Source organism: Dicentrarchus labrax, unplaced genomic scaffold (genome assembly GCF_905237075.1).
Source record: "Dicentrarchus labrax unplaced genomic scaffold, dlabrax2021, whole genome shotgun sequence".
In the NCBI taxonomy this organism is placed as follows: Eukaryota; Metazoa; Chordata; class Actinopteri; family Moronidae; genus Dicentrarchus; species Dicentrarchus labrax.
In genome coordinates, this window is record NW_026136721.1 from 31,189,433 (window position 1) to 31,216,987 (window position 27,555).

Consider the following 27,555-nt stretch of genomic DNA (forward strand, 5'->3'; position numbering starts at 1 on the left):
ATTAGTGTAATAATCACCTGAAGATAGGAATCGTGAACCATATTTCTACAGTAGCTCAGAACGGACAAACACTGGCTCGAGTGTCACAGCCACCTTAGTTTCGGCTGAGTTGTATTCAAATGTTTGCAATCTGCAACTTCACCACTAAGATGACACTAAATCCTACACACTGGTCTTTTAAATGTGAACATGCCTTCTTTTTTCTATTTTTATTTTTGCTTGATAAATAATGACAAGGGTCCAGGTTGAGCTATATTTTGATACTGTATATAGCTGCTGGAGGTTAAGTAAATGTAAAAGTAATTGTAATCTGAACAGTGGAGAAAAATTGGGACGCATGTTGCAATACTCTTAGGCATTTGTTTGTTTAGGCATCCAGTGTGAATAAAACCACATTATTTGCAGTGTTCCAAGTAACTTTACCAAAAAGGCACAGGATTATAAGGCGTTAATTCAATGGTTGTGGAGTATACCTACTTATGGTATGACGGTCTTGGGTATCCACTAAAATATATTCTAGGTTTTTATGCCTTTATTAGATAGGACAGATACAGCTTGACAGGAAAGGGGAGATAAAGAGAGAAAGGGGATGACATACAGCAAAGGGCTGCAGGTTGGAATTGAACCCGGGGCTTCTGCAGCAAGGATTTACCCCAGGGTATTCGGTGGTGTTCTGCAAGCTGATTTCTCCCCCCTAGAATGGCGAAGGCATGACATAGTTGTTCAATTTTTCATGAGTGGATGAAAAAAGGAATACTGAACTCAAAATGCATAAATATGTAGTCGTATCAACCGTCTCTGGGCCAGTATTTATTGCCAAATCTGCACCTCTCCTGTGTCTAATGTTAGTTACATAATGATCTATCCTCCCTGAAGGCCAGCAGCAGAGGTTAAGCAACAGTGTGCAAATACTACTGGAATTAATGATTTATGTCCACCTGAGTACCCTTACTTCTTATTGAGTACAACTCTGATGTCACCAAGGTCTGGACCACAGTGTTTTTTTCCAAGGAATATACAATAAAAGATGTGAAATAATGGCCTAAAAATCACAACTCTAATGCGTTGATACCCCCCCAAACCCCTGTAGCAAGTTCAGTTTTTGCAGAAATACTGGTGAGGTACTTCTAAACGCCTGCGTCACTGCGCTTCCATGTAAACACATAACCACATTGTTATAATAATTAAAAAAAACATTAGGGGTTATGTTGTGTTTAAGGGTTAGGGCTGTGGTGCATTAGGGTGCTGGCACCTTTTTTTTTTGGTCCAACTCAGGCACTGTACTGGCCCATATTTTGGGTGAACTAAATATAATAATTATAATACATGGTGTTTAAAATATTTTGGGGGGAGCATAAATTAAAGAGTATACCCACTTAGCCAGACACCACCACACCACTGGGTACATTTCACTCTAACCACACAGCTTGAGAAAAAAGAAGCTCTCCAGCCTACATGTACTACCATCATTTCAACGTTAGGGGGCGCCCTCTTTGCGCGTTTGCTCTCCCTCCCTCCCTCTCTGTCTCCCTCTCTCTCTCTCTCCCTCACACACACACACACACACACACACACACATACATTTGCGGAGCCGGAGCTGCCGCAAAGCCCCGTCCTCCAGGGCTTTTTAAACACCGTGTTTGCTTCACGCTCCAACAATATCATCCAATTGAAGAGCCGCAGCGTTGGACGCACTGAACCGACGGTCATCGTGGGAACGGGCGCCGAGGAGCGCACACCCGTTATGGTCTAACGGAGGGAGAATAACGAACATCGTAGAAAACTGTGAATATATATATATAAATATATATGCAGATACTGGGTTGCGGGTCAACGAGTTTAACCCTTAATTTGCCTTAACGTCGTTGCTCTCGGGGGGGAGGTACTCAGTTAAAAAACAACAACAACAACAACAACAACGAGAACAACAACCAGGCGTCTCGGTGAAATGTGACCGTTATATTCCGTTACTTTCGATGTGGTTGGGGCTGCAGCCGAGTCGGTCGTTGCAGCTAGCAGCTCGGTGCGGCCGCGTTGATGCAGCAGGCTGTGGGGTTCAAATCCACCACCGGATCTGGGAAGACAATAGGTGAAATATACGCCGGCCCTGGACTCCCCAAGACTACACCGAAACGAGAGTCGTCTGCATCCGCTTTGGCTTCACTAGGTAGGTTGTAACACGGTTCCTACTAACCCCCCCACCACCACCTCCAAACACGGAGGCTTTGATGTCCACAGACACGAAGCCCCGAAGCGAATTCTTGCCGTTTCTCCTCCTCGTTGCCTTGACGACTGTGTGAGACTGCGGTAGTTTTTAACGGACAAAGCGGCGTTAATGCTAGCTAATCCGGGCAACAATTTATTGACTCTACGGATAAGAACAAACAAAAGCGTTGGGGCTTGAATATGTGAGGATATCACCCGCGACTGGGGTTGACCTACATGTGTTGGGTACAGTAAAGTGTAATAAATAATAATAATAAAGGAGTTGTGGCCGTGTGTGTGTGTGTGTGGGGGGGGGGGTTGATATAACGGCCATTTCTTCCTCCACAACCACAGTTTGTCTCACGAAGCCTGTGTTTTTGCCGTATGGGCGTAAATTGGGTGAAGCGAGGTAGCTGTCAGCCATGCTATTGTCGGGCTGTGCTTCGTGTACAGTATGTTCAGATACAGTAAGAGCTCACAGGTTTGATATCTGCTTCAATTTGGCGATTTAAAAATGACATTTTAGGACTAATATTCCCTCTGTAGCTATATTTAATGCTTTGTTTGTGATTGAGGTGGGAATGACAGCCAGGTGTGATGTTTAATGACACTAATGTTTTTATGATACATTGCATATTAGAAGGCAGTAGTTCTTAATACATCAGCAACTGTGAAGGGAAACAACCCAAAATGATCATATTTATCCAATTCATTATGAGAGACTGAATTTTTTAAAGCAAACTGAAGTGAATGTCATATTGCAGTATCCTTTTTGACCCCCACAAAAACAGCATAATGCACAGGTTTGTCACTGATAGGGTAAAGACAGATCTAAGTAATAAAAAAGGGAAATTACTATGTGAAAGTTATAGGACATGATCTTAATAAAAACAAGAGTGCGTTCTATGTATTGGCATGTTTTATGTCTCATCCCTGTTGGTGACTAATCACCGATAACTCATCACATCGGTCTTATGATAATGTCAGTCATCTGTAATTACTCCACTCAGTAGAAGGAGGTTTTTGAAGCTATGATGGTAAACAGTATCAGCAGGAAGGACTGCGGATACTGAATCATTTTGCTTAATTTGTTTGGTGAAAAGGCACCAATACGGCCGATTTCTTGCTCTGCCTGTCACGACAGGTAGTGTGAATTGTGCATTAAGTCATTGCCGTGCCCTGTTAACCCACAACGGTCGTGAATTTCTCTGCAGTGTCCGCGTGAGGAATCCGAGTTAAGAGAGTGAAGTGACAGCCGGCAGGTAGCTGTATCAGGATGGCGGCCGTAGTGAACTACTCTCCGCCTTGGTGGGTGAACCTGCTTCACCGGTTGCCCCATTTCAACTTGGAGTTCCAGGTTGTGAGCAGTGACTTTAGACCGGAGGATTCAGAGTACCAGAAGGTAAGACAAGTACGGGGGAATAATTACCTCCCACTCAGAATTCATCATCCCACCTCCTGCCACCTGCCCACACTGTAATTTCACAGCAGAGTGGCCAAGTGGTGACTGAGGCTGTCCTGCAACTAGAGTTGTGGATTCCCTCCCTGCATCGATCAATGCTGTGTGTGTGTGTGTGTGTGAGAGAGACTGTCATTGAATCAAGACACTGATCCACTCCATTATTGGTATGGATAAATGTTGTGCAGAAACTATTAATCGATTGGTCAGGTGGTTCCCAACCCTAGGAGGTCAGGACCCATTATGGCGGCAATATAAATCTGAGGAAATTGCAAGATTAATAGCAAGATGGGAAAGAAAAAAGAGCATTTCTTCTCCACAAAAGAGTCTTGCCTCTTAGGAAAATATTTAAAATATGAGAAGGAAACATCACTCCTTCCATAAACTGCTGCAACATCCTAGACATATGAAATCTGTGATGAGGGGTAGTGAGTAGGCATTGCTTGCCTGCCTTTCCAAAGGTCATAAGACAAGAAGCGTAGCAATCTGTGGTTTACTCAATTGACAGAAAATTATCTGCAAATATTTTGATAATAGATTACAAGTTTGAGTAATTTATAAAGCCAGAATGCCAAATATCCTCTGGTTCCCGTTCCCTAAATTTGAGGATTTTCTGCTTGTACATCATTAAAAATGTAATACCAACAGGCTCTGGACTGGATTGGTTGGAGAAAACAATCCATTTGAAGACACCTTCTTTGGAAACTTATGATGATGATTTTCATGTTCAGGCATGAAAACAATCAGAATCAGTTAAAAGAATAAAACTAATTGCAGTCGTTCTGTGATAAAACACTGTCTGAGTCAGCAGCGCTGCCTCAGAGAGGAGCTCAATCTCAAAGAGGGGCTTTGGCCCAGTTTTGCTGCATTTCATTTGAATCCTCAAACAAGGTGACTTTCAGGTCTCTGCACCAGAAAACACAGCGGACCCACATAAAACCAAGGCACCTCGTTTAGAGCCCCACATTTCATGCGCCGCAGTCAACCCCATAATGTAGTTTGCTGACATGTTCGGGGAGAGAAGGGAGGGCGTGCAAGTTCAAGAGCTGAGCGTGGGAAGGCACCCACGGCCATGGACAAGGGAGGGAGATGGGAACTGGAGAGAGAAGCAGGGAGGGAGGAGGAGTGAGTAAGATAAAAAGAGACTGATTGGAGGCGAAAGGAGAGAGAGAAGGCTCGATGAGCCATGGGAGGTGCTTCTAAATTGCCAAATAGCCACTTCCTGCGAGCTATTCAATGTTCAACTAAGGGCCTTTGTGTGTGTGTGTGTGTGTGTGTGTGTGTGTGTGTGTGTGTGTGTGTCAATGTGTGTTACCACTGGAATTTTAAGGACCCCTCTTTTTTAGACTAATTACATCCCGACATATTTTCGCAGACGGGGCTGTTTCTATGTCACTGAGCAATCTGCACTCTGATCATATGTTTGTTTGTACATTATTAATATGTACAGTAGCTGTGCATATTGTTCTGTATAGTATATATGTCACATGCAGCATATTCACATTCTGTGTCAGTGCGTATTTAGCACTTAGTGTTGTTTGTCGAGGTGAGGTCACAGATCTCCCCCAGGGGTTGTGTGTGTTATTGTGTGTGTATGTGAGGGAATATAGGGGTTCTATTCAGGGTGAAATTGTTAATTCTGGCTAGACGGGGGAAGGGATAGAGGGTGAGAAGAACAAGAAGAAGGAGGTTGAATTGGATTCGGGGAAGGAGGGAGGGAGGGAGGGAGTGAGTGAGGGAAAGAGGGGGTAGAGAGAGTGGGAAGGGGAGGGCTGTAGTCTGTTGTGAAAGAATGCTCTCTTTCTTTCTTTCACTCTTTCACTGAAGCCCGTCTTTAGATTGGCTCAGTATATCTGTCTCAAAGGCTTTCATGCATCCACTCATCCAGCTGAGAAACGCACAAACACACACACACACACACAAACAAGGTCCTCCACAGTGTCCTTTAGTCCGTCACCACAACACAACACACACTCACACTGTGTCACACACTCACAACACAATAGAGAGAGATTCTTCTGTGTAGTGTTTTTCTTTCTGATGTGATTTGGCACAGGTTCATTTGTATTCAGCTCTTGAGGTCTGAAGTTGCTCAGAACTTTCTTCTTGCACAGTGTCTTTCACTCACTCACTCACTCACTCACTCACTCATGTTCTTGTCCTCCCCTATTCAGAAGTTTTTTCTCTTACACAAACTAAATAAATACAACTGTTCAGCATTCATTCACAAGAGCAGTTGGTCTCTGATGACTTTGACTGTATCGGGGATGCTGACTCCGTGGCTTTCTGCAAGAAAACTTTTATTATTTTTTTTTCCTGAGGAGTTGAAATAGGAGCTCTTATCCTGAGGTTCTACAACGCATTGGGATAGCTTGTGTGTCTATCTGAGTGTGTGTGCGTGCGTTCTTCTGTTTGTATTATGGTAGAATCGCAGAGTCAGCTACCAGCCACAGTTAAACAGCTGCAGAACATTACAGAGGAATCATGTGACCTGTAATAACACACACATATATTCCCAGCTGTGGAAAGTAAGACCGTAATTGGTATTTTGAATAGTGTGCTACAGTTTGCACAGTGGAAGACATTATTGAATCATAGCATTTTGAAAAGGATCACAGTGGATCAAACACCAAAGGTGCCACTCTTGAATCTTTTTTTAAAGTGTTTAAAGATCAAAACACAAAGGCCGTTTTCTGAATATAGATTTTGCCGTTAGTGTTTTGGTTGCAGAATGAGCCTGAGGTCAGTCACCGCCGCAGGAAAGAAGTTGAGAGGATAGAAGGCAAGGCCAGACTAGAGAGGAGCACACAGGCAGGGAGAGTGCAAGGACAACTTACTGAAGTGGAAGTGATTGATCCTGTCAGCTTAGACACACATTCACAGGCGCGCGCACACACACACACACACACACACACACACACACACACACACACACACACACACACACTGAAATGGACAGATTGAAAGTAGATCACTGTGCCTGGGCGTTTAACATTTAGCCCCTCCTCCAGCCTGCAAGCTGATCTCCAGCAGCGTAGATGTGCACATACACACACTTACATCTAAGTACACACACACACACAGCGAAGCTCACCATGCTTATTAGTAGCTAATTGATCCATGCTTAATCTGCTCTGATGGTTTGTCAGCCCGACAGCTAAGCTAGGGACCATTATACGCAGAGGGAGAAGAGTGAAGTGGCTGCAGAGACCTGGTCCTCAGTCAGATTTAATATTAAGCCCATATACAGTTTAACATTAAGCCCGTATACCAGACATTAGCAGTCGTGACTCAGTTGTTCTTGCTTTATATGCACATGATTAGTTGAATTTTAGTGTCAAGTAGTTGTTAAAATCAAGCATAAATGAGAGACAGTCAGCTTCTCAAATGTAAGCATGCCCTGCTTGTCTTCATTTTTTGGTAGTCAGATAAAAAACAAGCAATCTGAAGACATCGTGTTTTTTTTTTTACGAAATTGTGATGGGAACTGTATTCACTCAAAGAATAAAAAAGTTTTGATTAATGGACTAAAACAGTCTTATAGGGCTGCAGCCAACAGTTCCATTATTGATTAATTAATTAGATTATTTTCTTGATGATCCATTTGAAATAATGCTGATTTTAATATCCCAAAGCTAAAAGTTATGTTGTTTTAACGAATCAGTTTAATTTCATATATGACAGAAAAAATGCTTGATTATCTAGGCTAGTGTCCAGTTAGTTTTCTGTTGATATACTTATCGATTGACAAACTGTTTCAGCTCTACAATTCAATTCATAATGCAAATATCACACTTTCTCTATCATATCACTTTCCTCGTTATCCCTGTATCTGTGTCATCCCGTCATCGTTGTTGTAGCGTGATTTATGATGGATGGCTGTCATGGAAACATCCATTGTTATATAGCGTGAGATTTCATTCTCATTCTGCAAAGCTTAATGCATCTTACTCTATATGGTTTAAGCCCTAACGATAAATTTAAAGGCACAAGAGATCAAACAATGCATTAGTGGACCACTGTACGCCTTAATCATAGCACAACGTCTCTAGCACTAAGCCAGCAGATAATAACATAGGATAATACCAGAGAAAAGGAATCTACAGAGCTTATCTCCCCCCCTCCTATCCCATCAGGATCTTTACCTCCCATCCTCTGCTCATCTTCTTTAACCTGTTGGAGAAAAGCAGTCTGGGAAAAAGCAATCAACTGATTTCCTCCCACTCAGCCCTGCTTTACCAACTGCTTTCCCATGAGAAAGCAATACCGCCGTATTCCTTTCTGATTGTTGTGAACATTGTAACTCAGGTTGTAATGGCAGAGAGCAAGAGTCACTTTAGTGTGAACATTTTAAGTTAATTGTAATTCTTGTAATTCACCTCACCTAGCTGTAGGCTTAGAGACCTCATACAATAGAAGCACACTGATGCCTCAGCAGGGACTCAGATTTGTAGTTTGAACTGCTGTTCAAAAATTAGCCCTCCTTTCTCCCTTCAGATGTCACATTACACCACTGCAGATCACATCCTATCATGTTTCATATTGTACTGTGGTGTTCTAGTGACCCACTGGCCTGCTCAGATTGGCCTCAGCCTTCCAGATCTGATACGGTGCCCTTTGCTGGCCTGGTTATACATCTGCCACAGTTCACACTTTACTTGGAAATGCTGACCTTATTAGGCTGCATTGTTTTTCATTGTGAAAAGAGATTTGTGCCTTTGAAGACAAGCTAGTGTCAGCGTATCAGCTGGCTCTGGTGTGACTGGTTACTCCGAACAATTATTTCTTTGATGTTTCTGCTTTTGGAGAATTTCCTTGGAAAAACAACAAGCAAAATCAGGCCACAGGGATAAGAAGACATTTCAGATAAACAACAGATTACATTCCCAAATTGTTGGAGATATATCAGTGTTTATGTTTTAGCTATTGTAGCAACAATCCTCTTGGGATCGCAGTGTGGGTCAGTTGGTTGGTTGGGTCCACCACTTCGGTCTGTTATAGCTCAACGACTATGAGATGGTCTCTACAGGATGCACGGTAACAACTTTGGTGATCCCTTTTGGTTTATGGCTAAATGCCTTGACAACTAATGACACCCCCATTAGCTTCAGCTGTACGATGTTTGCATGCTATCACACTGCAATGGTGAACCTGGGAAACATCATCATATTAGCATTTTTGTACATCCGGCTGTAGACTCTTAGTGTTGTTAATCCTAGAGCAGGGGTTCCCAACATTATTTGCTTGTGATCCTTCAAAATGAAATATTGTCAACCCATCATCAATGACTGTATATGTCTACTGACTGTGACCAGTTGACCAGTTCTGTTTAGCTTTTTCCCTCATTCCGTCCTCCCTAAATAAAGAATTAATAAAAGAACAAAAGATTAGTGGAAAATCTGAAAAAAATCTAAATGATTTTGTATGGCAGAAATGTTTTTCTTCATTAGCTAGCAACCCCACAGATTTATCTCGGTGTGTCCTGACCTTCAGGTTGCCCCAGAATATTAATGTTTACAAGATCACATTACTGATATATTTTAAGAAACAAAAATCATCATATTTAATGCGTTGTTAAAGATGATGTCAGTTTTGGCACATAGACACTATAATACATGTGCTTATTTACAGTAGAGGTGCATAAATTGCCTCAGGGTGAGGAAATTGTTGGCTGGCAGTGAGGAAAAATTGAGGTCAGCACAAGAAATCAGCAGTTAAGAAGCCTGAGAAGCCAGGAAGTCTGTGAGGATCTTAGAGGTGGAGACAGATTTTGTTATCATCCTCGGAGGAGTCCCCAGAATCACACTGTTGCTGTTTCTGACCGAGCAGAACTGCGGCAGAAATCCTTTGTCTATTGTAAGTAGTCCAGCAGGTGGAGATTTTGGTTCTCCAGGAACGTGCCTTTGTCTCTCCACGGTCCTGCAGTGCAATGACTTTTCCAGACACTCCAGAGGGGAAAAACTAACATTGCTCTGTGTGTGTGTGTGTGTGTGTCTGTGTGTGTGTGTGTGTGTGTGTGAGCTAAAAAAAGATTTCATCAGTTCCAGGCAAATTGCTGTAAGAGCCCCCATCTCTGTCTTTATCCATCTCTCCCTTTTTAGTGTTCAGTTCAGTCATCTTCTTTCACATCTTCTTCCTTTTCTTTCTCTCCGGTCTCTTTTTTTTGTTTCAAATTTACCCCACCCCCCCCCACTTCCTTCTGTCTGCCCCCAACACCCCTTCATTCTTTTACACTTCAAAGCTTTTAGAGGGTGTGTGATCTGTGTGGTGGGTCTCTAGCGCACACAGCTCCCCAACAGCATCGCTTCCGCTCACTCCATGGAGGTGTGCGTGTTTGATGGTGTGCAAATGTGTTTTTCATGGTATCCATCAAACACCCCTTTTAACAGACACTATTTTCCTGCCTCAAATAGCTGGAGAGAGGAACACAATTTGTGTATCTGCGTGCGTCTGTCTACACAGGAAAACCATGTGGTCTGTCTATGTATCTGGTTTCTGCTCCTATCAGCTAATTTGCTTCCTGTATATTTAACCCAGTTCCTAAATCTTCCCCTTCCCTGTGATAAGGACAACTCTCAAACTCAATACATTTGTGTACTGAATCAACCAAGTTCAAAGTATAACATAAATCCTGTTATGAAATCATACATTTCTTGTTCTCCCCAGTCCATTTTGCTGCTCGGCGCCGTGGCGTTGCTGTGTCTGGGCCTGGACCTCCTCTTCCTCCTGTTCTACTCATTCTGGCTTTGCTGCCGGCGACGCAAGAGTGACGATTCCTCGCACTCCCATTCGCACTCCCAGCAGCCCAGTGCTGACTGCTGCTGCACCGCCTGGTGCGTCATCATCGCCACACTTGTCTGCAGGTGAGAGGGTTATCCCCATAAGAGTAACACCTCCATATACTAATGATAAAGTCACGTGTATTTAAAGAAAGTTTAAGCCCCTTTTCCCCTGCAACCACAGGGGAAAATATTTGTGTTATTAAGAATGCTTGAGTGAGTAAATGTTGATATATTTAACCATTCTCCTCCAATTAAAGGATTTGCCCTCTAGCCTACACTGGAGACTGTAGCTATTTTCACTGGGGATTAATATGGGAGTTTTCTGGCTCTGTACATTAGAGCCTGTTGCTGTACATCTGTAGACCATCACTAAAAATACACAAGACAGACACTATGTTTGAGTCACACAATTACCCATGTTAACTGCATGTACGCTCATTGTACTGTAAATGTCTTTTAATTCATGGTCATGTTTCCTTCTACCTGTTTTTACGATTCTTTTTACCGTCGGCTATGGTTGAAATGTTGGTATGCTGAAAAATGTGATAAAGGCTGATGGAAAGAGCTTCTGCTTCTTCTGCTGCAGACAAAGCGCCCATTTCACTGTTACATGCTAGGCCCAGATGGGCACTATTGTTTTATGTCACTCCTGTCTCTATCACCATAGCAGCTGATAAAAAGACTGCATTTAAAGGTGGATTATGACAGACATATTCATTCTAGAAAAGGAAATGGCATAGCTTGGAAATAGCAATGAAATGCAATGATATTCTAGAGTTACTGGAGCTTAATTAATTAATGATTAACTTCCTGACCCCTTTTTCGTGCAAACATGCACTGATTCACATTTTATTCAACAGAAATGTGCTGAAAACCTGTCCAACATTTTAATAATTAACCATAACCAGTCTGTCTGATCTACTGTAAACTGCATATTGCAATTATGGTGTGAAACCATAATATTTTGAACTCAGTAAAAAGGTGATATACTCCTCTGTTAGTTTGGAGAAGAAGGGGATGATAAACAGTTTGATAATGTCAAAAATGTACTACAGGGTTTTCACTAAACAGCTGCCATATGTACCGTACATAATGACGACGAGGTAAATCTACCTACCTTCAGACCACTCGTTCTCGTTTGAACGAGAAAGCCCATGTGGTGTAATTGGGAGCCAGCCAGGTGGTTATGCTCCACTGTTTGTGTTTATCTGACCCTAAAAGGTGTGTGTACACTCGGAGATCTTTCCCCTAAGTGACCCAGCAGCTGGGTAGAGTGCATTTCGACCACAGATACTGAGGCTGTGTGGACTCTTTTTGGTACACGAATGCACACACTCTCTCAACACTTTTCTGCTTATCCTCTCCTGACATTTTGGACCTCTCTACCCCCTTTCCTCATCTCTGTTAGTCCCCCTCTGCTATTTATTATTTCTTTCTGTTCTGCCTTCTCCCTGTCCTAGAAAGGTTGCCATGGAGACAGAAGCAGATTTGATGCAGAGACGAGAAATGAATTATACAGTCAGGGGGAGCTATGTCTGTGTCTGTCTGTGTGTGTGTGTGTTCGCGTGACTCAGTGCTGAAGAGTGTTTTTGCAGGTTTTAATATTTTATGATTAGCTATAATATTTCTTATTGAATATTTGATCTGAGTGTATGTGTGTGTGGTGTGTGTGTGTGTGTGTGTGTGTGTGTGTCTGGGGGGGAGGGGAGGCGCGCTCTCGTGTTTCTTTGTCCACAATTTAATATGACATCATATGTTATTTTTGGAACAACCCCAACCACATGTGGACTTCCTCCATTTGTGTGCAGGTGCAGTGTGTTTTTAGAAGCTGTATCTTGTATTAGGTTGTTTACTATTGTGCTATGCGGTGCTGAAAGGATGAGTCAATTAATGGATTACTTAAGCTGCAGAGAATCAAATAATTTTTATAGTCAATTATTAAAAAAGCCCACATTCCAGCATTTGCCAGAATAAATAAAATATTTTCAGTACATAATTAGAAGATGTGACCAGGAGCATTTTTCTCAGTTTTTCGGACATTTCATAATAAGAATGATTCCTTTTTTAATCTAAAAAGTGATTGATTACTAAATAACAAACATAATTGTGGGTAAATCAATACAACTTTTTCCAATTCAGAGTATCTGCCATATCTGCTACTCCAACACCAGTGCTCACTCCCCAAATTTAAAATCTATACATCACACTGCTTTGAACTCATTGTAATACTCAGTAAGGTGAGATGAGGCCAGGGGATGTCTGTTGCACCAACAACTGACTCTGCAGACTGACAGCTCTAACACTGAATTTTATTATTACAATGATATAGAAACTAGTTCAAGTTATAATTCTTAAGATTTGGCGACCACTGTGATTACTGGTGGTGCAAGTAAGGAATAAATAATGAGTAGTGATCAAAGCACGGGAATGCTAATTAAAGTCAGTGTGAGAGCCAACACAGATTGGATTGGTGCATACCTAAAAATAATCATCAGTATGCTACCCTAGTCTTATATCGCTGGTAATATTTACATTTATATTTATATTTATATGGGACAGCAGGTTGTGTATTCAGGATGCACTATGTATAAAATAAGACATATCATATTGGCTGTACCATTAATTGGATGCATGTATTTTGGATTTAGGTGAATCATTTTGGTTTGGACTTGAACTCATCGTGGACCCGGTTTTGACTGAATACAGACAGACATTTACTATCTCATCTACTGAGCTCCAGCTGAGTGCATTTTAGTGTGCCCATCTAGGTTCTGCAAATCATTTTTAGTGTTAAGATGTCAGTCCATTTCAGCTGAAAATGGACTGAAGCAGTGACTAAACGGACACTCTTATCTTTCTGAGTTAGCATCCTTCAGAACAGGTTGCTGGTCCTAAAATAAAAAGATGTATCAGTAATTTACAGTACGCATGTTTTTCTATTTTGGAGCTTTTTTTTTAATCAGAGCTAAGCTGGCCAGTGTTTGCTGTCATTTATTTGACGTCTAAACTTTTGCCTCACTGTCTTTTATGTCTCATATCCTAAGCAGTTGCTTAATGAAGTTATGAAATCCCCTGATAGGAGCAGCAGGTATTAAACCAGCAAGATAAAACCCACTGGAGAGAGGAGGACAGAGGAGAGGATGGATGAAGGGAACTGGAGAGAAGAAGAGCATGAGTAAACAGGAGTGAAGGGAGATGATTTACAGTTAAAACTGAGATGACATGGAGTCTGGAGTAAGATGGTGAGGGGCAGGGATTGGTGGGGAAACAGATAAGAGAAGGTATTTTAATAAACATACAGATCACATACCAGTAAATGTGTCTCCGTTCCTGTATTCATCTTTATTTTATTCCTCTTGTCAAGCCTGTTTCCCTCTGTATCTGTTGTTTTATGTCACATGTACACATAAAGTCCACTGTAAAGCTCTAAACCACGCACACACATACTTACACAATGTGTGTGTAAACCCGCTGTAACATGGGGCTGCTCAAGATCTAATGGTCTAGAATGAATTGCCTTAACAATGGCCATAAATTTCCCTCTACAAATCTGTCTGGTGTTAGTGTGCAGACAGAGCCATCATCAATACAGTACAGTCATACACACACATGCACACATACAGTACACAAAGAGAAAGGCTTACAGGCTGAGGGTGAGGGAGGGGCTATGTGGAGGGGGGAGAAGGGGTTAGATGTTATGAAGAAGAAAGTGTTAAGGAGATTTCTTTGGAGGTGGTGGGGCTAGTGGTGGTGTTGGGTGGGCGATTTGTGATTTGAACATGATTAAGGAGGGTTGGGAATAAAGGGTGTTAGGGCAAAGAACCTCAGATATTGTAGCATGTGTCATGTGTGAATGTGGATGCAGGGCTGCAGAAGGATCATATTATGTGCGGTCTGGTGACCCAATTATTGTGTAGACTCTGTGTGTGTGTGTGTGTGTGTGTGTGTGTGTGTGTGTGTGTGTGTGTTAATCATTCCTAGTAGTCCTGTGCTTGCCTGAGGCCTGGGGGTGACACCAAATCAAAGAACATAGAGCTCAGCGCCGCCTGTTGCTGGTTAACAATGGAACTGCACTTAATAACTTCACTGTCTTAGCTGTGGTTTTGTTGTGTGTGTTTGTGTGTGACTGAGAGAAAGGCAGAAATCATTGAACTCATTCATCTATATTGATTAATTTGATGCCATCTGATGCTTGAATTAGTCATTGTGTTAACACTTGGCACTTCCTGTTTTCTGCCTCCCAGTGCTGGCATCGCTGTAGGATTCTATGGGAATGGGGAGTCGAGTGATGGAGCCAATCGTTTGGCATACTCCCTCCGTCATGCCAACCGCACCGTATCTGGGGTGGAGAAACTGGTGAGTTACCTGCATGGTTACCAAACACGCATGGTTACACTTTTTTCTCATAATCCAATAAAAAAATTCAAAAAATTCAAATGAATGTCTCTTTTTCTGTGAATGTGCAGGTGTCAGACAGCGCCTTAGCCTTAAACCAGACAGTGGAGGAGAGCTTGGTCCAGTTGGAGACAGCCTTCCAGGAGCAGACAGACTACGTGTCCATCGTCCAAAAGCTGCAGGGACAACTGGACGAGTTGGTGAGGCTGATGGTGGATGTTCCCTTCTGGACCAATACTGACATTTCCCTGGAGGACTTGGCCCGCAAAACGGAGGCTTTCGACTTTTACAGGTCGGTACTAACAAGTAATGGTGTGTGTTTTGTAATGCAAATGTGTTGGCTGGATCAAACTAAAACTGAGCTTTAGTAGAAGAGTCCAAAATGCTTTTAAAAAACGCAAGTGATCAGATTGTGGTATATGTGAAATGTCCTACATGGTGTATGTTAAAGGATTAATAAGCTCAGTCTCAAAAGACCTACCACCCTCTCTTGGTGTATTGAAAAATGGAATATCCTTTGTTTGTATGAAACATGAAGTCATTTTGTATATGTGCAGGTGGTTGGGGTACCTTGGCCTGCTGCTGTTTGATGTACTCATTTGTCTTCTGGTGCTCTTCGGCCTCATACGCAACTCTAGAGGCACTCTGATTGGGTAAGGTACTTCACGTCATAGCCCAAAAGTTGCTCCTATTGGACGAATCAAATCCTTTCTAGACTCTGAAACTGTGTCTGTTAACGCTGTGTAATGCATGCCATGTTGGTAAGCTGAGACTTGACATAAAAAATATGTAATTTTTTGTCCTTCAGAGTGTGTCTGCTTGGGGTTCTGACTCTGATAATCAGCTGGGGGTCTCTCGGTCTGGAACTGGCTGTCGCTGCTGTAAGTGTAACCATGGCAACATCGCAGAGCTCTCTGGCTCTGCAATGATGTAATCTTTTCCCCACTGCTCGAGCGAGCGTTTTCAGTGTGGATGTTACTGTAGCCCGATGTGTCATGTGTGCTTACCCTCTTACAGTCAGCCAGCGATTTCTGCGTTTCCCCGGATACCTATGTCACCAGGGTAACCAAGGAAAACGCTGTCATCAACCAAGGTACGCAGACAAGAACATACAGAACCAGTGAACTGGTAGAAGCCATTTTTCTGGTGTTTGTGCGTGAAAACAGTGTTTCCAAACCTTGTGGGCTTGTGAAAACAAAGCAGTGTCTACATGCAAACTCACAAGTTAAAGTCCATTTGTTGTGAGCAGCTCAACCAAAGACTATTTTTTACTTCTCAGGGTATTTTACTTTAATATCTTTAGAGGCTGAGATGATTGGTCAATGGACTGCTCCTAGGCAGATACTGTAGGTTGACAAATAAGCAGAAACGTCTTGAATAAACTGTAGTTTCCACCCTGACAGTTGAATCTCACCCTGACAATGTTGCTTCTATTTTAAGACACAAGTGTGTGCGTTTGTGTTTGTACGAGTGTGTATCCAAGGGGATTGTGTTTGACTGACACTCTGGTATCTAAAAGCTCTTCCCCTCTCTCTCTGCTGACTGCAATGCATCAGCAATCCCGCACCCCATCTCACTCTTCCTCCTGTCTGTCCCAGATGTAAAAAAAAAGAAAAATTCAGAGCACACTTTTGCTTTTTCACTTAGGATCATTATCTGATTTGTTCTCTCTCTTCATCCTTTTATATCCCTCTTTACCTCTCAATTGCTCCCTTTCTTCCTCTCCCTCCCTCGCTTCCCTCTTTTCACTCATCTAATGAGTTCTGTTGTCTGTCAGTTGTTTCCGCTCTGTAGAGCACAGATGTTGCCTCTGTAACACACACACACACACACACACACACACACACAGACACACACAGTAATGCTGCTAACATGCCTCCATAGAGAGATACTGGGCTTAGAAAGTCTTGTTATATACAGTCAGAGTGTTTGTCTTTCCTTCATTAAACTGCATATTTTCAGTGTGTGTATTATTATTCTGTTGATATGTATTCCTTGGTACATTCCCAGATATCCTGCAGTATTACCTGACGTGCAGCTCTGGCCAAATTAACCCCTTCCAGCAGGTAACATCACCCTCTTGTTGGAGTTCATCTTTTGCTTTTTATAGAATAGGCTTCTCCTGGTTTAAGCAATTAAATAACCAAAAGATGTGTTTGTGTTTGTGTGTTTCTTTCGCTGGTCTCTCTCTGTATGTTTGGTAGAGGCTGTCAGGGAGTCACAAAGCATTGGTGGAGATGCAAGATGATGTGGCAGAGCTACTGAGATCAGCAACACGTGATTATGCCAACACCAAGGTTTGTGTGCTTGTGTGTGCAATGATCTGTAGGTCTTTATCGTCACAGATGAGTGGATTTGCATTAGTGGGAGCGCGATAAAAGTGGCAGTTACAAAAGTGCCAGCGCAGACGTGTTTATCTGGTGCGTGTGGATGTACTAGAAGGTGGATATCTATATTTGAGCATGTGAAAACCTTTGCTTTGTGTGTGCAGGGGAGTCTCGAGCAAATCCAGTCTGTGCTGAATTCCACCGAGGTTGGTCTTCACCAGCTGACTGCTCTGGTCGACTGCCGCAGCCTACACATGGTGAGTCACTTTGTGTGCTGTGTTAGAGAGGAAAAAAGTCCTCAAATCCAAGACTTCCTTAACAACTGAACTCCTCTCCTCTTTCTTCTCCCCGTAGGACTATGTTCAGGCGTTGACTGGACTGTGTTATGACGGGGTGGAGGGTCTCATTTACCTGGTTCTCTTCTCCTTTGTCACTGCTCTGATGTTCTCCTCCATTGTGTGCAGTGTGCCACATACCTGGCCTGGCAAGAGGTAACACACACACACACAGTCTCTCTTACAAACACACACGAGACCTACACAAGCTTTTACATTCCTACACCTATCTTCTTAGTTAATCTGTACACTAACAGCTAACATGTTACTAGTTCTAACGTCTTAATTGTCTAACTAAATTCATCTTATGACCTGAACACAGTGGAAAGACCCATAAAGAATCTATTCGGTGCCCATGCATGTCATTCTTTAAGTGTATTTGCCTCCTGAGCTGTTGTATCCTACGTCTTCCTGCCTGTCTTTGCATCCATCCAGTTTTCTCTGCAAGTTTTGTTTATTTTATTGTTTGCCGTTAGCACTGCCAGTCTGGCTGATTGTTTGTTTCTATGTTTGTACATATCCCTCATTTTCTTTTCTCCGCTGTGGACTTGGAGCACCATTGTTGTGTTAGATTGTGTATCACCACGTTTTTTTTTCTGTGCCCCACTTCCTCCTTCTGTTCCGTCCCTTCCTCCTCTCTCCCTGTCCTGATTTGGAAATGCTTTGGGCTTCAGCGAATGATGGTGGATATTGAGGAAATTAAACGACCCTATGGTCTGATAAACGGCCCGCTCAAATAGCCAAACAACCAAATTATTTTTTGTTAAAATCAGTGGAAAAGAGCTCTAGAATGTACATGCAGTGACAGATTTCACTCCGGTGAATGATTTGAATAGTGAAACACTGCTGTGCCATAATAGTGGTGTTTTACGCTTGTTTGTTGGGTGTGAATTACCAGCAATGCTAAAGTATGGCCCAGCAGGTATTAAACAATAATCCATAACGTCCCCGAATTCAGCAAGAATAACTGCTCATGGGGTTGGTTGCTTACTCAGGCCGACTGTCCTGCAAGTGCTGAGTCTGTTTGATGGGCCACACAGTTTAGCTCTTTTTGGGTTGCCTGGGTGAAACACCTCCATCTGGTGGCCAGTCAATGAAGTAACCTCTCTTGTGCCTTTGGTCTCTGTTAACACCAGCTCCCTCTCTCTTTACTTCTTTGAAACCAGCTTGATGGGACTGCTAGCATGTTGACAGCTGGTATAGACTTTCCAAAAACAACAAAGAAAAAAACAAAAAAGTCACAATAATAGGGTCTGCATATGCACATTTACATGTACTTTGTGGTTGACATTGTAGAAGCCAGTACATTTCTGTAGCCAGAGATCCAACTTCCAAATCAGCACATATCTTATTTGATGCCTCATTCTGTTACGTTGCTGGCCGTTTTACATTTTTGACCATTTTATGTCTGAAAATGGTTTGCCCAAACCAGCCATATTATCTCCTTTTTTCCTGATGTTTTTGCTTTAAGTTTCATGGAGCACTCAGTGATGCATGAAGTACCTTAAAGAAAATAGATTTTTGAAAATTTGATTTTGTGAGGACAATTTTAAATGGACAGTAATTACCAGGTGTGAATCCTCTAGAGAGGTTGGCTGCATGAAGAAAAAATTACTGCATGTTTCTACGTATTAAGAGAACTCTAAGGAATATCGAAGAGTCTACTATCTTCATACAGTTTAATATTGTGTAACCTCACACAGCAACAAAAAACTGCTTCATGGGTCCACTCTGGGCTGTGTAGTAATATTAGAAACCTGTACTGTACTTGTAGTGGATCTGTATAATAGATGAATGCTGCCCATGTTCCTTTTCTTCTTGTTCAGCTGCTTTGGGGCTGACGGCATGGCCTTACCCAGTCTTTTGTATCAGGGGACGCCACATAGTACAAGTACACCTTCCCCTCTCCTAACCTCCTCTTCAACCACTTGTTTACACTCTGTTGTCTCTCTCGGATCTCCCTCCCCTCTACCTTTTCCCCTCCTATCCATCATGCCCTCTCGTGCCCTGCCCCTACCCTGACCAATTGAAGGACGGATGAGGAAGACGGAGAGGACGAGTCGGGTGCCTCACGGGGCGGTGTGCACGATAACCTGTACCGCGTTCACATGCCCAGTCTCTACAGCTGTGGCTCCAGCTACGGTAGCGAAGCTAGCCTGCCCGCTACAGCCCACACTGTCAGCAATGCCCCCGTCACTGAATACATGTGAGTTAGCACCCACCGCTAGCTAGAGGCTAGCAGGATCAATACACTGCCTGCCATAGGTAGCTGATGCTTGTCCCCCGTGACCCAGACTAGCCGCATAGCAACGCTCACTGCCTGCAATACGATAAGGTAGAATAGCTAGTGTTTTTGCTATGTATGGCTCGCATGTCCTTTGTGACCCTCTGTCAGCAATATTAGTTAGAACCCTTCACTAGCTTTCCCTTTGATGCTGATAGAAAAATGGCTACCTGCTGTATCAGCCAGCCTGCCTGTTTCAGTCCACAAAAACCCTATAATTCAGGTCTGCACTTGCCATATGTTAATAATTTCACCCTGCTTGCTACATGTTACAGTTTGCCACAGGACTGCTTGTTCTGAATACACTAAAAATATAGAAGAGAAATAAGCATATATTTCTCCAGTCTGCCACTGCTTGCTACTATTTTAGGCTACTCAAGTATGTGATTTTTGCTGCCAAGGAAATAACTGTAACTGCAGCAAGAAATAAGATAATAGACAAAACATGTATTCTGAAAGTTGTGGCATTTTGACTTTTTTGGACCATCAAAGGACCATGTGTTTCATGTTTTGGGCTAATCAACAAACCCTGTATGCTTAACAATAATGATGACAATTTGCCAAAGCATACATACATAGCTTTTTAGAGTGATTCATTTCCTTCCATGTAGCCAGAGAGTCAGTTTTGGTTCATACCAGAATGCTATTACACTTAGTCAGACACAAAATAAGTACTGCCCCACAGTGAGTGTTTGGTCATATTTGCTTTGTAGTCAAAGTTAAGCTGTCATTGAATGATTTTACAGTTTCTAGCATATATCTTTCCTTGTTGTGCTTGTGAAATTTCACATTCAAAAACAAGAGTCAGACTACCAGCTGCCTGTTTCAAGGACCAGTTTCATTTAATCCTAATAAATTAGTTCAGTAACTTGCAGTAGACCTATACTTAATAAATTAATGAACTTAATACATATGGCTGTAATGTAAACGATATATTTATAGTTAATGGACCAAAACATAGAAAACCATTTATTTGTCCTTCATGTATAAAGTGCTTATATTTTATTTTAAATGGAAACAGCTTTAAATACTACAATGATTAATGTGTTTATATCAAGCTACCTGGGTGAAATTACATAGTTTAAAAGCTTTGGACTGTTTCAGGTACTTTTGATTTATTTTTCTTGTGGGGACTATGGTGTTCTCCCATTCATATCTACCTAAGGTTTGTAGGTGTCTGACTGTTATCATTTATCATCAGTGATCATTTGCACTGTTGTAGTTAATATACCAGAGATCAAGGACATAGCTACTATTTGGCTTTCTATTAAATTGTGCTTCTAAGGGAAATTTAAAGCTTAATGAACTAATATTTTATGTTTAAAGTCTTATTTTTTTATCCTTTAATAGCTGAAATGTTGGTTTAAAAATCACCAATATATATTTTTTTAAATATGCACCTAAGGCTGGTTTCCTGTGGGCCCCCACACGGATAAAAGTACTATTTTATTGAGCCAGTGTCCCACTGTGGGACTAACTGTTTGTCTTTTGTGCATTGTTAAGAAAAAACATTAACTATGTTGGACTGTGGCAGAGGTGTTTAACCCCTGGCTCTATGGTACCATCAAGCTTAAGTCCCTGACTTGTTATTATTACTGAGGCCATTTGTCAGAGAGTCATTAAGTTGTAATCGAATAGGAGCAGACCACAGATCAGCAACAGATCAACAACTGAGCCCCAGTGGCAGGGTGACCACATGCAGTAACCTCTGATTCTATAATGCAGGAGCCAGAACGCAAACTTTCAGAACCCTCGGTGTGAGAACACCCCCCTGATTGGCAGGGAGTCCCCTCCACCCTCTGTAAGTGCACATTTTCTAGAACACACTCTCCCTCCACTATCTTCCAATACCCACAGTGCAGCTGGGAAATACTCAAAACCGCAGTACCCACAGAGATGGCATTTTACAATTTCAGAATGTAATGAAGGAAGCATGGTGTTGATAAATGTACTTGTATCTTATGTCTGATGCTAGTGTGGATATTGGAAGGTAGTCCCCTATCCCTACACCACTGCAAGTGTACTCTGTGCTCAAACTAGAGCGTGATCATGGATCGCCTTTTAAGAAGGTCATTTTGGCAGCCTGGGATACCTGGAAGTTTGAAGCCTGTTGTTAGTAGGATTTGCACTTGCATCAAAAGAGAGGCTTGTCTCTTTTGATAAGTGTAATTGTTTGGTCATGTTAGACACAAAGTTGTCCTCTATTTCTGATGTAAAAAGTCTGGTGTTGGTTTCTCTGTGGCTGTCACTGCCATGTGAGGAGAACTTGTAGACCAGCTCAGAGACATTATTGAGAGAACCTCAATATTTAGAACTGTAGTGAACCAAGCTTTTTCTTCAATACCAAAAGACATAATTCTGCCAGTCTTGCAGATGTCTGAACTGCACCTCTCGTTTTAACTATTTACCCTAAACAAGTTGACTATTCTGGCTTTGACAAGGTGCTGCTGGGCCTGTACTTGTGGATGTTGTACCATGAAGTATCAACTGTATACATTTGGGGCTACAATACCGTGGACTGACAAAATTAAACCAACAAATCCAGCATTATTACTTCTGAACACCTTTTAGGATACATCCCTTTCTGCGTACTTATGCAGTGAAGCTGAAAATGTTTGACAGTTCTGCCCCTGAGTAAACTCGAGCCCAAACCTCTAAAATTCCTGCTCCCCCTGTTCCCACAGTGTGTCTATGTGTGCATTTTCTTGTCGAGGTGTATGTGTCCTCTGTTTCTGTGCCCCTTCACCCTTCACCATTAAACAGTCACAGGAGCACATGTTTCCCACCTCCACTGTTGAACCGTAGCAGCCACCAAAATGGCCACGATTCATCATTCTTAGGCAGGGCTGTCGACGGGGCCGCCGTCCTGTGCCAGAGTGCTCACCTGTCATCAGCGTCTGCAGTGATGTGGAAACCGGAGAACCTCCGACAGTAACTAGCTAGACGCTCACAAGAGACCACTAACTCATACCAGGCTAACCTACTACATCAGAACTAGAGCACTAACTACAAACCACTGACAAAATGGACCACATCTGCTAATTTACAATAACATCATCCAGACTTAATCAGCTGTTATATAATGAATGACTGTTGTAATCAAACCCCCGGCTGTCCAAATGACTGGTCAAAGTATTTCTGCTGTAGCTATTTCTGTTTGTTTGCCCCATCTATCTATCTATCTATCTATCTATCTATCTATCTATCTATCTATCTATCTATCTATCTATCTATCTATCTATCTATCTATCTATCTATCTATCTATCTACCTATCTATCTATCTATCTATCTATCTATCTATCTATCTATCTATCTATCACATTTCCTGATATGATGTACATGATTTCACTGTTGTTTCTATATGACTCTCTCCTTATGTGTCAATACGGCTTGATTGTGATCCATACGTTTTCCTCTTGTTGTCTTTTTTTCCATATTCTAATTGTTTCCCACTTCAATTTCTCCCTCTGGTTCTCTTCTTTCCCGACATTTTTTCCCTCTTTGCTCTTTCTCTAAACCCCTTCGTCCTTTTTTTCCCCCCTCGCTGTCCTCCATCTCTCCAGTACACCTCCAGTATGAGAGCAAAGTACCTGGCCACCAACCGACCGGACCAGAACCGACGCTCCGTTCCCAACGACCAACTGGACCCGGCTAGCCGGCCTAACCCCGCAGCCCGACCACAGTCCTCAGTGCACTAGAAACCAGTTCCGCACCTGTCCACCCCAGTACTGCCTGAATCCAGTTCTCACAGCCAATAACAAGATCCAACGCGACGCTCACCAGAGCTTAAAAGCACCAACAGGACCACAGTTTGTCAAGGAACTACACCGACACCGACCGGTTCACCAGAAACAACACACCAAGCCAGGACTCATCAACCAAGCACCTCAACAAAGGACTGCACTTTGAAGGTCAACCTCTACTTCTCACCCACAATTACCAAAAAGGAAAAATCCCAGAAGATCATAAGTTCTACTCCTCTGCTTAGAGGACACACACCCCGAGCTGCTCGTTTCCACCACTGCCGTGATGGATCAGCCCATATACCCACAATGCACAGCAGTTAAAGCGCCTTGGCTCCGTCTCCAGTTTGTTCTTCCACTCTTCAATGCTCTCCTCCTCCACTGGGATCCACACAGTGCCCTCCAGTGGGATCAGCTACGCCACTCTCACAATCCAATCCCGTCACACTCTGACACTCAGACCACACACACACACACAGCCAAGCCCACACACACATGCATACACACACTGTACAGAGCTGTAAATAGTAAACATGTGCTTTACTCTGATTTCATGAAAAGTAGACTGTTGAATCATAACTTGTAAATGTGGTGTGCTGCGTGTTTATCATGGAAGTTTTTTGCTGTATCTCTCAAACACACGCACACACACACACACACACACACACACACACACACATACACATACACACACACGCACACACACACACACACACACACACACACACACACACACAAATCGGCGGACACATCTGTATAAATAATAAGCCAGTGAATCAGAAAGCCATGTTTATAGGTAGAAACAGTACCAACACATCCATATTCTCTTTAGCTTAACATTGTCGTCTAACTAAGACTTGAATCGTGAGCTTGAAAAGTGTGTCCATGTCTCTCTCCATATTTGTTTACGTGCACATACAGTACAGGCGTCGATTGATGCATTTCGAATATGAGCCAGGAATCCTGTTGGGGAATAACTGTTTGGAATTTTGGGGAATTGGAGCGTGAGACGAGGGGCATGAGAAGGCTCAACCTGTGCCAAAAAACTCTGAATAATGAGGGATGCCTGATTCTGTCCTCTTCTCCAACTGCCTCCAGATGTGTCGGAAAAAGGGAAGAAAAACTCACTTGGAATGTTTTCCCTCCGACTGTAAATACTATGGGAATGGGAAAGACACTTGAAAAAAACGGTGGACAGAAATGGAATAAGACTGAGTGAAAATTTGCGACCACACATTTGCCAGGTGCTATGTAAGCCAGTCGAGGTCACAGAAGACGATCAGGACTTGAGGAGGGACGGACGTTTTTAATTCCTTTAATATTTTGTTTTGTTTTCATTCAGGGATGTGATCAGGAATATTAAAAGCAGTAAAAAATAAAACAGCTTTCCATCATTACTGAGTGGAAGTTAGGTTCCCGAAAACCTGAAAAAAAAAAACATGTCCCTGATTAATAATGTTATGTAAAAGTGTTTAAATTCACAGAAAGTTGGTGTTTTTTATGTTTTATCATAAGCTGAAATTCTGGATGTGATACTGTGACCAACTGTAGTATTTTTTTTTTTCTTCTTCTGTACTGTTTCTTTCTTCCTGTGCTTTCATTTTCTTAACTGCTGACCTTGGATCAACCTTTAGCCACGAGTCTTTTTTTTTTCTTTCTTTTTCTTTTTTTTTTTTTTTTACCCACAAGCACAAATTCTCTTCAAGGTGACTTTGCGAGACGGAGAAGTAAAACACACTGCCTGGGACACTGCCAGTGGTTTTTCCTCCCACTCTAAAACTCTCTGTACAGTGTATAAAAACTGTATTCGTGAACCCGTGTGTGTGACATCACTGCAGCGTGATTGGCTATTGCTCTATCTCAGTGTTACTGTGTGTAAGTACAGTGATCGGTGTGTCTGACTGGCAGCAAGCAAAGGCCAGCTTATCTAGCCTGAGTCATTTCTACACAGACGCCACGCATGCCCTCATATACACACATTGAAACCTGAAACACACACACACACACACACACACACACACACACACACACACACAAATACATGCTGTACAGACATTCACTACACACGCCACAGTTTCTTATAAAAATCTATCTTTCCCTACTTTTTTCCTGTTTACATGCACTTCTAGAGCTGTAGTAACTACACACCCTGCCACAGCTTTGACATCACACTGAAACCATTTGCATTATGGGTGATGTAGTAGGTAGAAACCTGGAATCTAGTAATTAGCTGAGTGAGCAGAGCCCTAACATTCAAACACCCTCCAACCACCCTTCCTGTACAGCATTTTAATATGTTATTATTAATCAATGACCACTTCTCGTATTAGCGAGACAATCTTACATGTGTGATTTTACTAGAATGAAAATGTCCATGTTATGGTAACAATGCTACCTATGGTCTAGTACTTTACAGTGTTTTTTGCACGATCGATGCAAACGATGTTAAGATCTGTGGGACTAGTCACTGATTAATGGCCTTTCATAATGTTTTTAAACTCTTACAACACTCTTCATATCACAACATGTTTTTTTATTTTTCTCTGTCTTGTAAAAATCAGACTTTAAAGATAAAATAATAGCTAGCTGTTTTGTAGGAGAATAAAGGCAAGAGCAGCGTTTTTCCTCTCTTATTAATGGTGAATGACTCTCTGTCTTGCAATGTTTTAATAAAACTATTCCAGTGTAGTTTGCACACCTGACCTAAAGTTGTATTTGAATTCCTGTGCAGTGCTTTCTGCGATTTGACCAATCTAATACGGTATGTCTTGATGGAAAAAGGTCCACGCTCATGTTTAAGAGTCAGTAATGTTTGCGTGTATGTGTGGTATTTACAGGACTTCAAATACACCTCTGTCCAGATGTGACGGACAAACAATGTTTTCTATGGCTGTTTTTATTTTCTGATGGTTTAACTAAGATATTAATGATGTACATGTCAAAACTGTGGTAATGATATCATTCAGCCTGGAATAAATGTTTTAAAAAAATAAATTAAAGCAACTTTAACGTACTGAATAAGACTGTGGGTTCTTTTCGATGTGAATGAAGGAAACAGAAACAGAGAGGTGTCTGTGTTGTGTTAATGGTTTCCTTGACACAACTGGCAGTGTCTTATCAAGGCCTAGTGCACTTAAATGTTCTAGAAAATAAACAGTAACAAATACTGTATGTTTTCACTGTCGCTTGATAGATTATGAAGCAATATCCGAATCTGTCAGGTCTGCAACATCTCAGCTCTCAGAAACTGAAAACACAGCACAATGTCAATATACGAATACATGATACGTCAAAGTACAATATTACCAACAAAATGTGCTTAAATCCTTGTGCGAAGGCATATATACATATATATACATACACATGCACACACCCACCCACACACACACACACACGTATGTCAGCTGTGAAACTGATGTGTTTTACTTAATAAGTTGTGTTTTATAAGTATTGTTTTTCATTATAACCTCTAGATGCTCATAGTTTATTAATAAAGTTTCAACAGATTTCATGGGGAAAAAAGTCAAGGTGACCAAAGACAGTATATGTGGTATATGTTTTGGACTCTTCAGCCTTCAGTCTTCAGCCTTTGTCTGTTTCACATAAGTACTGTATTACGTTTTGAAGCACAGTCAAAAGGGAAAGCATTAAAATGAACCCCTAGCTGACAGAAAGACGTCACGTTTGATCAGAAGAACATCAAACCTATGTGGAATTCCTCCTAGGAAAGATCTTCTATAATTGACTGTCACTAACTCACTAATGCTATGTAGCTATGTTATAATTGGAAGTGTGATACCAGGAATTTATATCATCAACCAACGCAGGACTTCACTATATGAACTGTCGTTTATCATTTCCACCTCGTGGTCTTTTAGTGCAAGTACACAATTCCAGAACGAAGCTCTACTGTACACCCAGACTTCTGTAATGTGTGCATAAGTAATGGATCTAATGAGGATCAAGTTAATGAATATGTGAATCCAGGTGATGCAGGTTACTGCCAGTGAAAATAGGAGTCTCA

The 27,555-nt window shown here is 41.9% G+C and overlaps 1 protein-coding gene across 2 annotated transcripts; it reads left to right on the forward strand.

The window, feature by feature from the left end:
- Positions 1-1,879: 1,879 nt before the first annotated feature.
- ttyh3b (tweety family member 3b) lies at positions 1,880-26,544 on the forward strand. 2 transcript variants are annotated; one of them, XM_051386622.1, is made up of 15 exons: positions 1,880-2,167; positions 3,420-3,607; positions 10,331-10,527; positions 14,691-14,802; positions 14,913-15,133; positions 15,399-15,494; positions 15,650-15,722; positions 15,859-15,934; positions 16,852-16,907; positions 17,046-17,138; positions 17,333-17,425; positions 17,523-17,659; positions 19,536-19,709; positions 21,513-21,588; positions 23,352-26,544. In XM_051386622.1, the coding sequence occupies exons 2-15, from the start codon at positions 3,482-3,484 to the stop codon at positions 23,484-23,486; spliced, it is 1,665 nt and encodes a 554-aa protein (XP_051242582.1). In that variant the 5' UTR covers positions 1,880-2,167; positions 3,420-3,481; the 3' UTR covers positions 23,487-26,544. The 2 variants fall into 2 exon arrangements, with proteins under 2 accessions (XP_051242582.1, XP_051242583.1); XM_051386623.1 differs by lacking the exon at positions 1,880-2,167 and adding an exon at positions 2,590-2,672.
- The last annotated feature ends 1,011 nt before the right edge of the window (positions 26,545-27,555 follow it).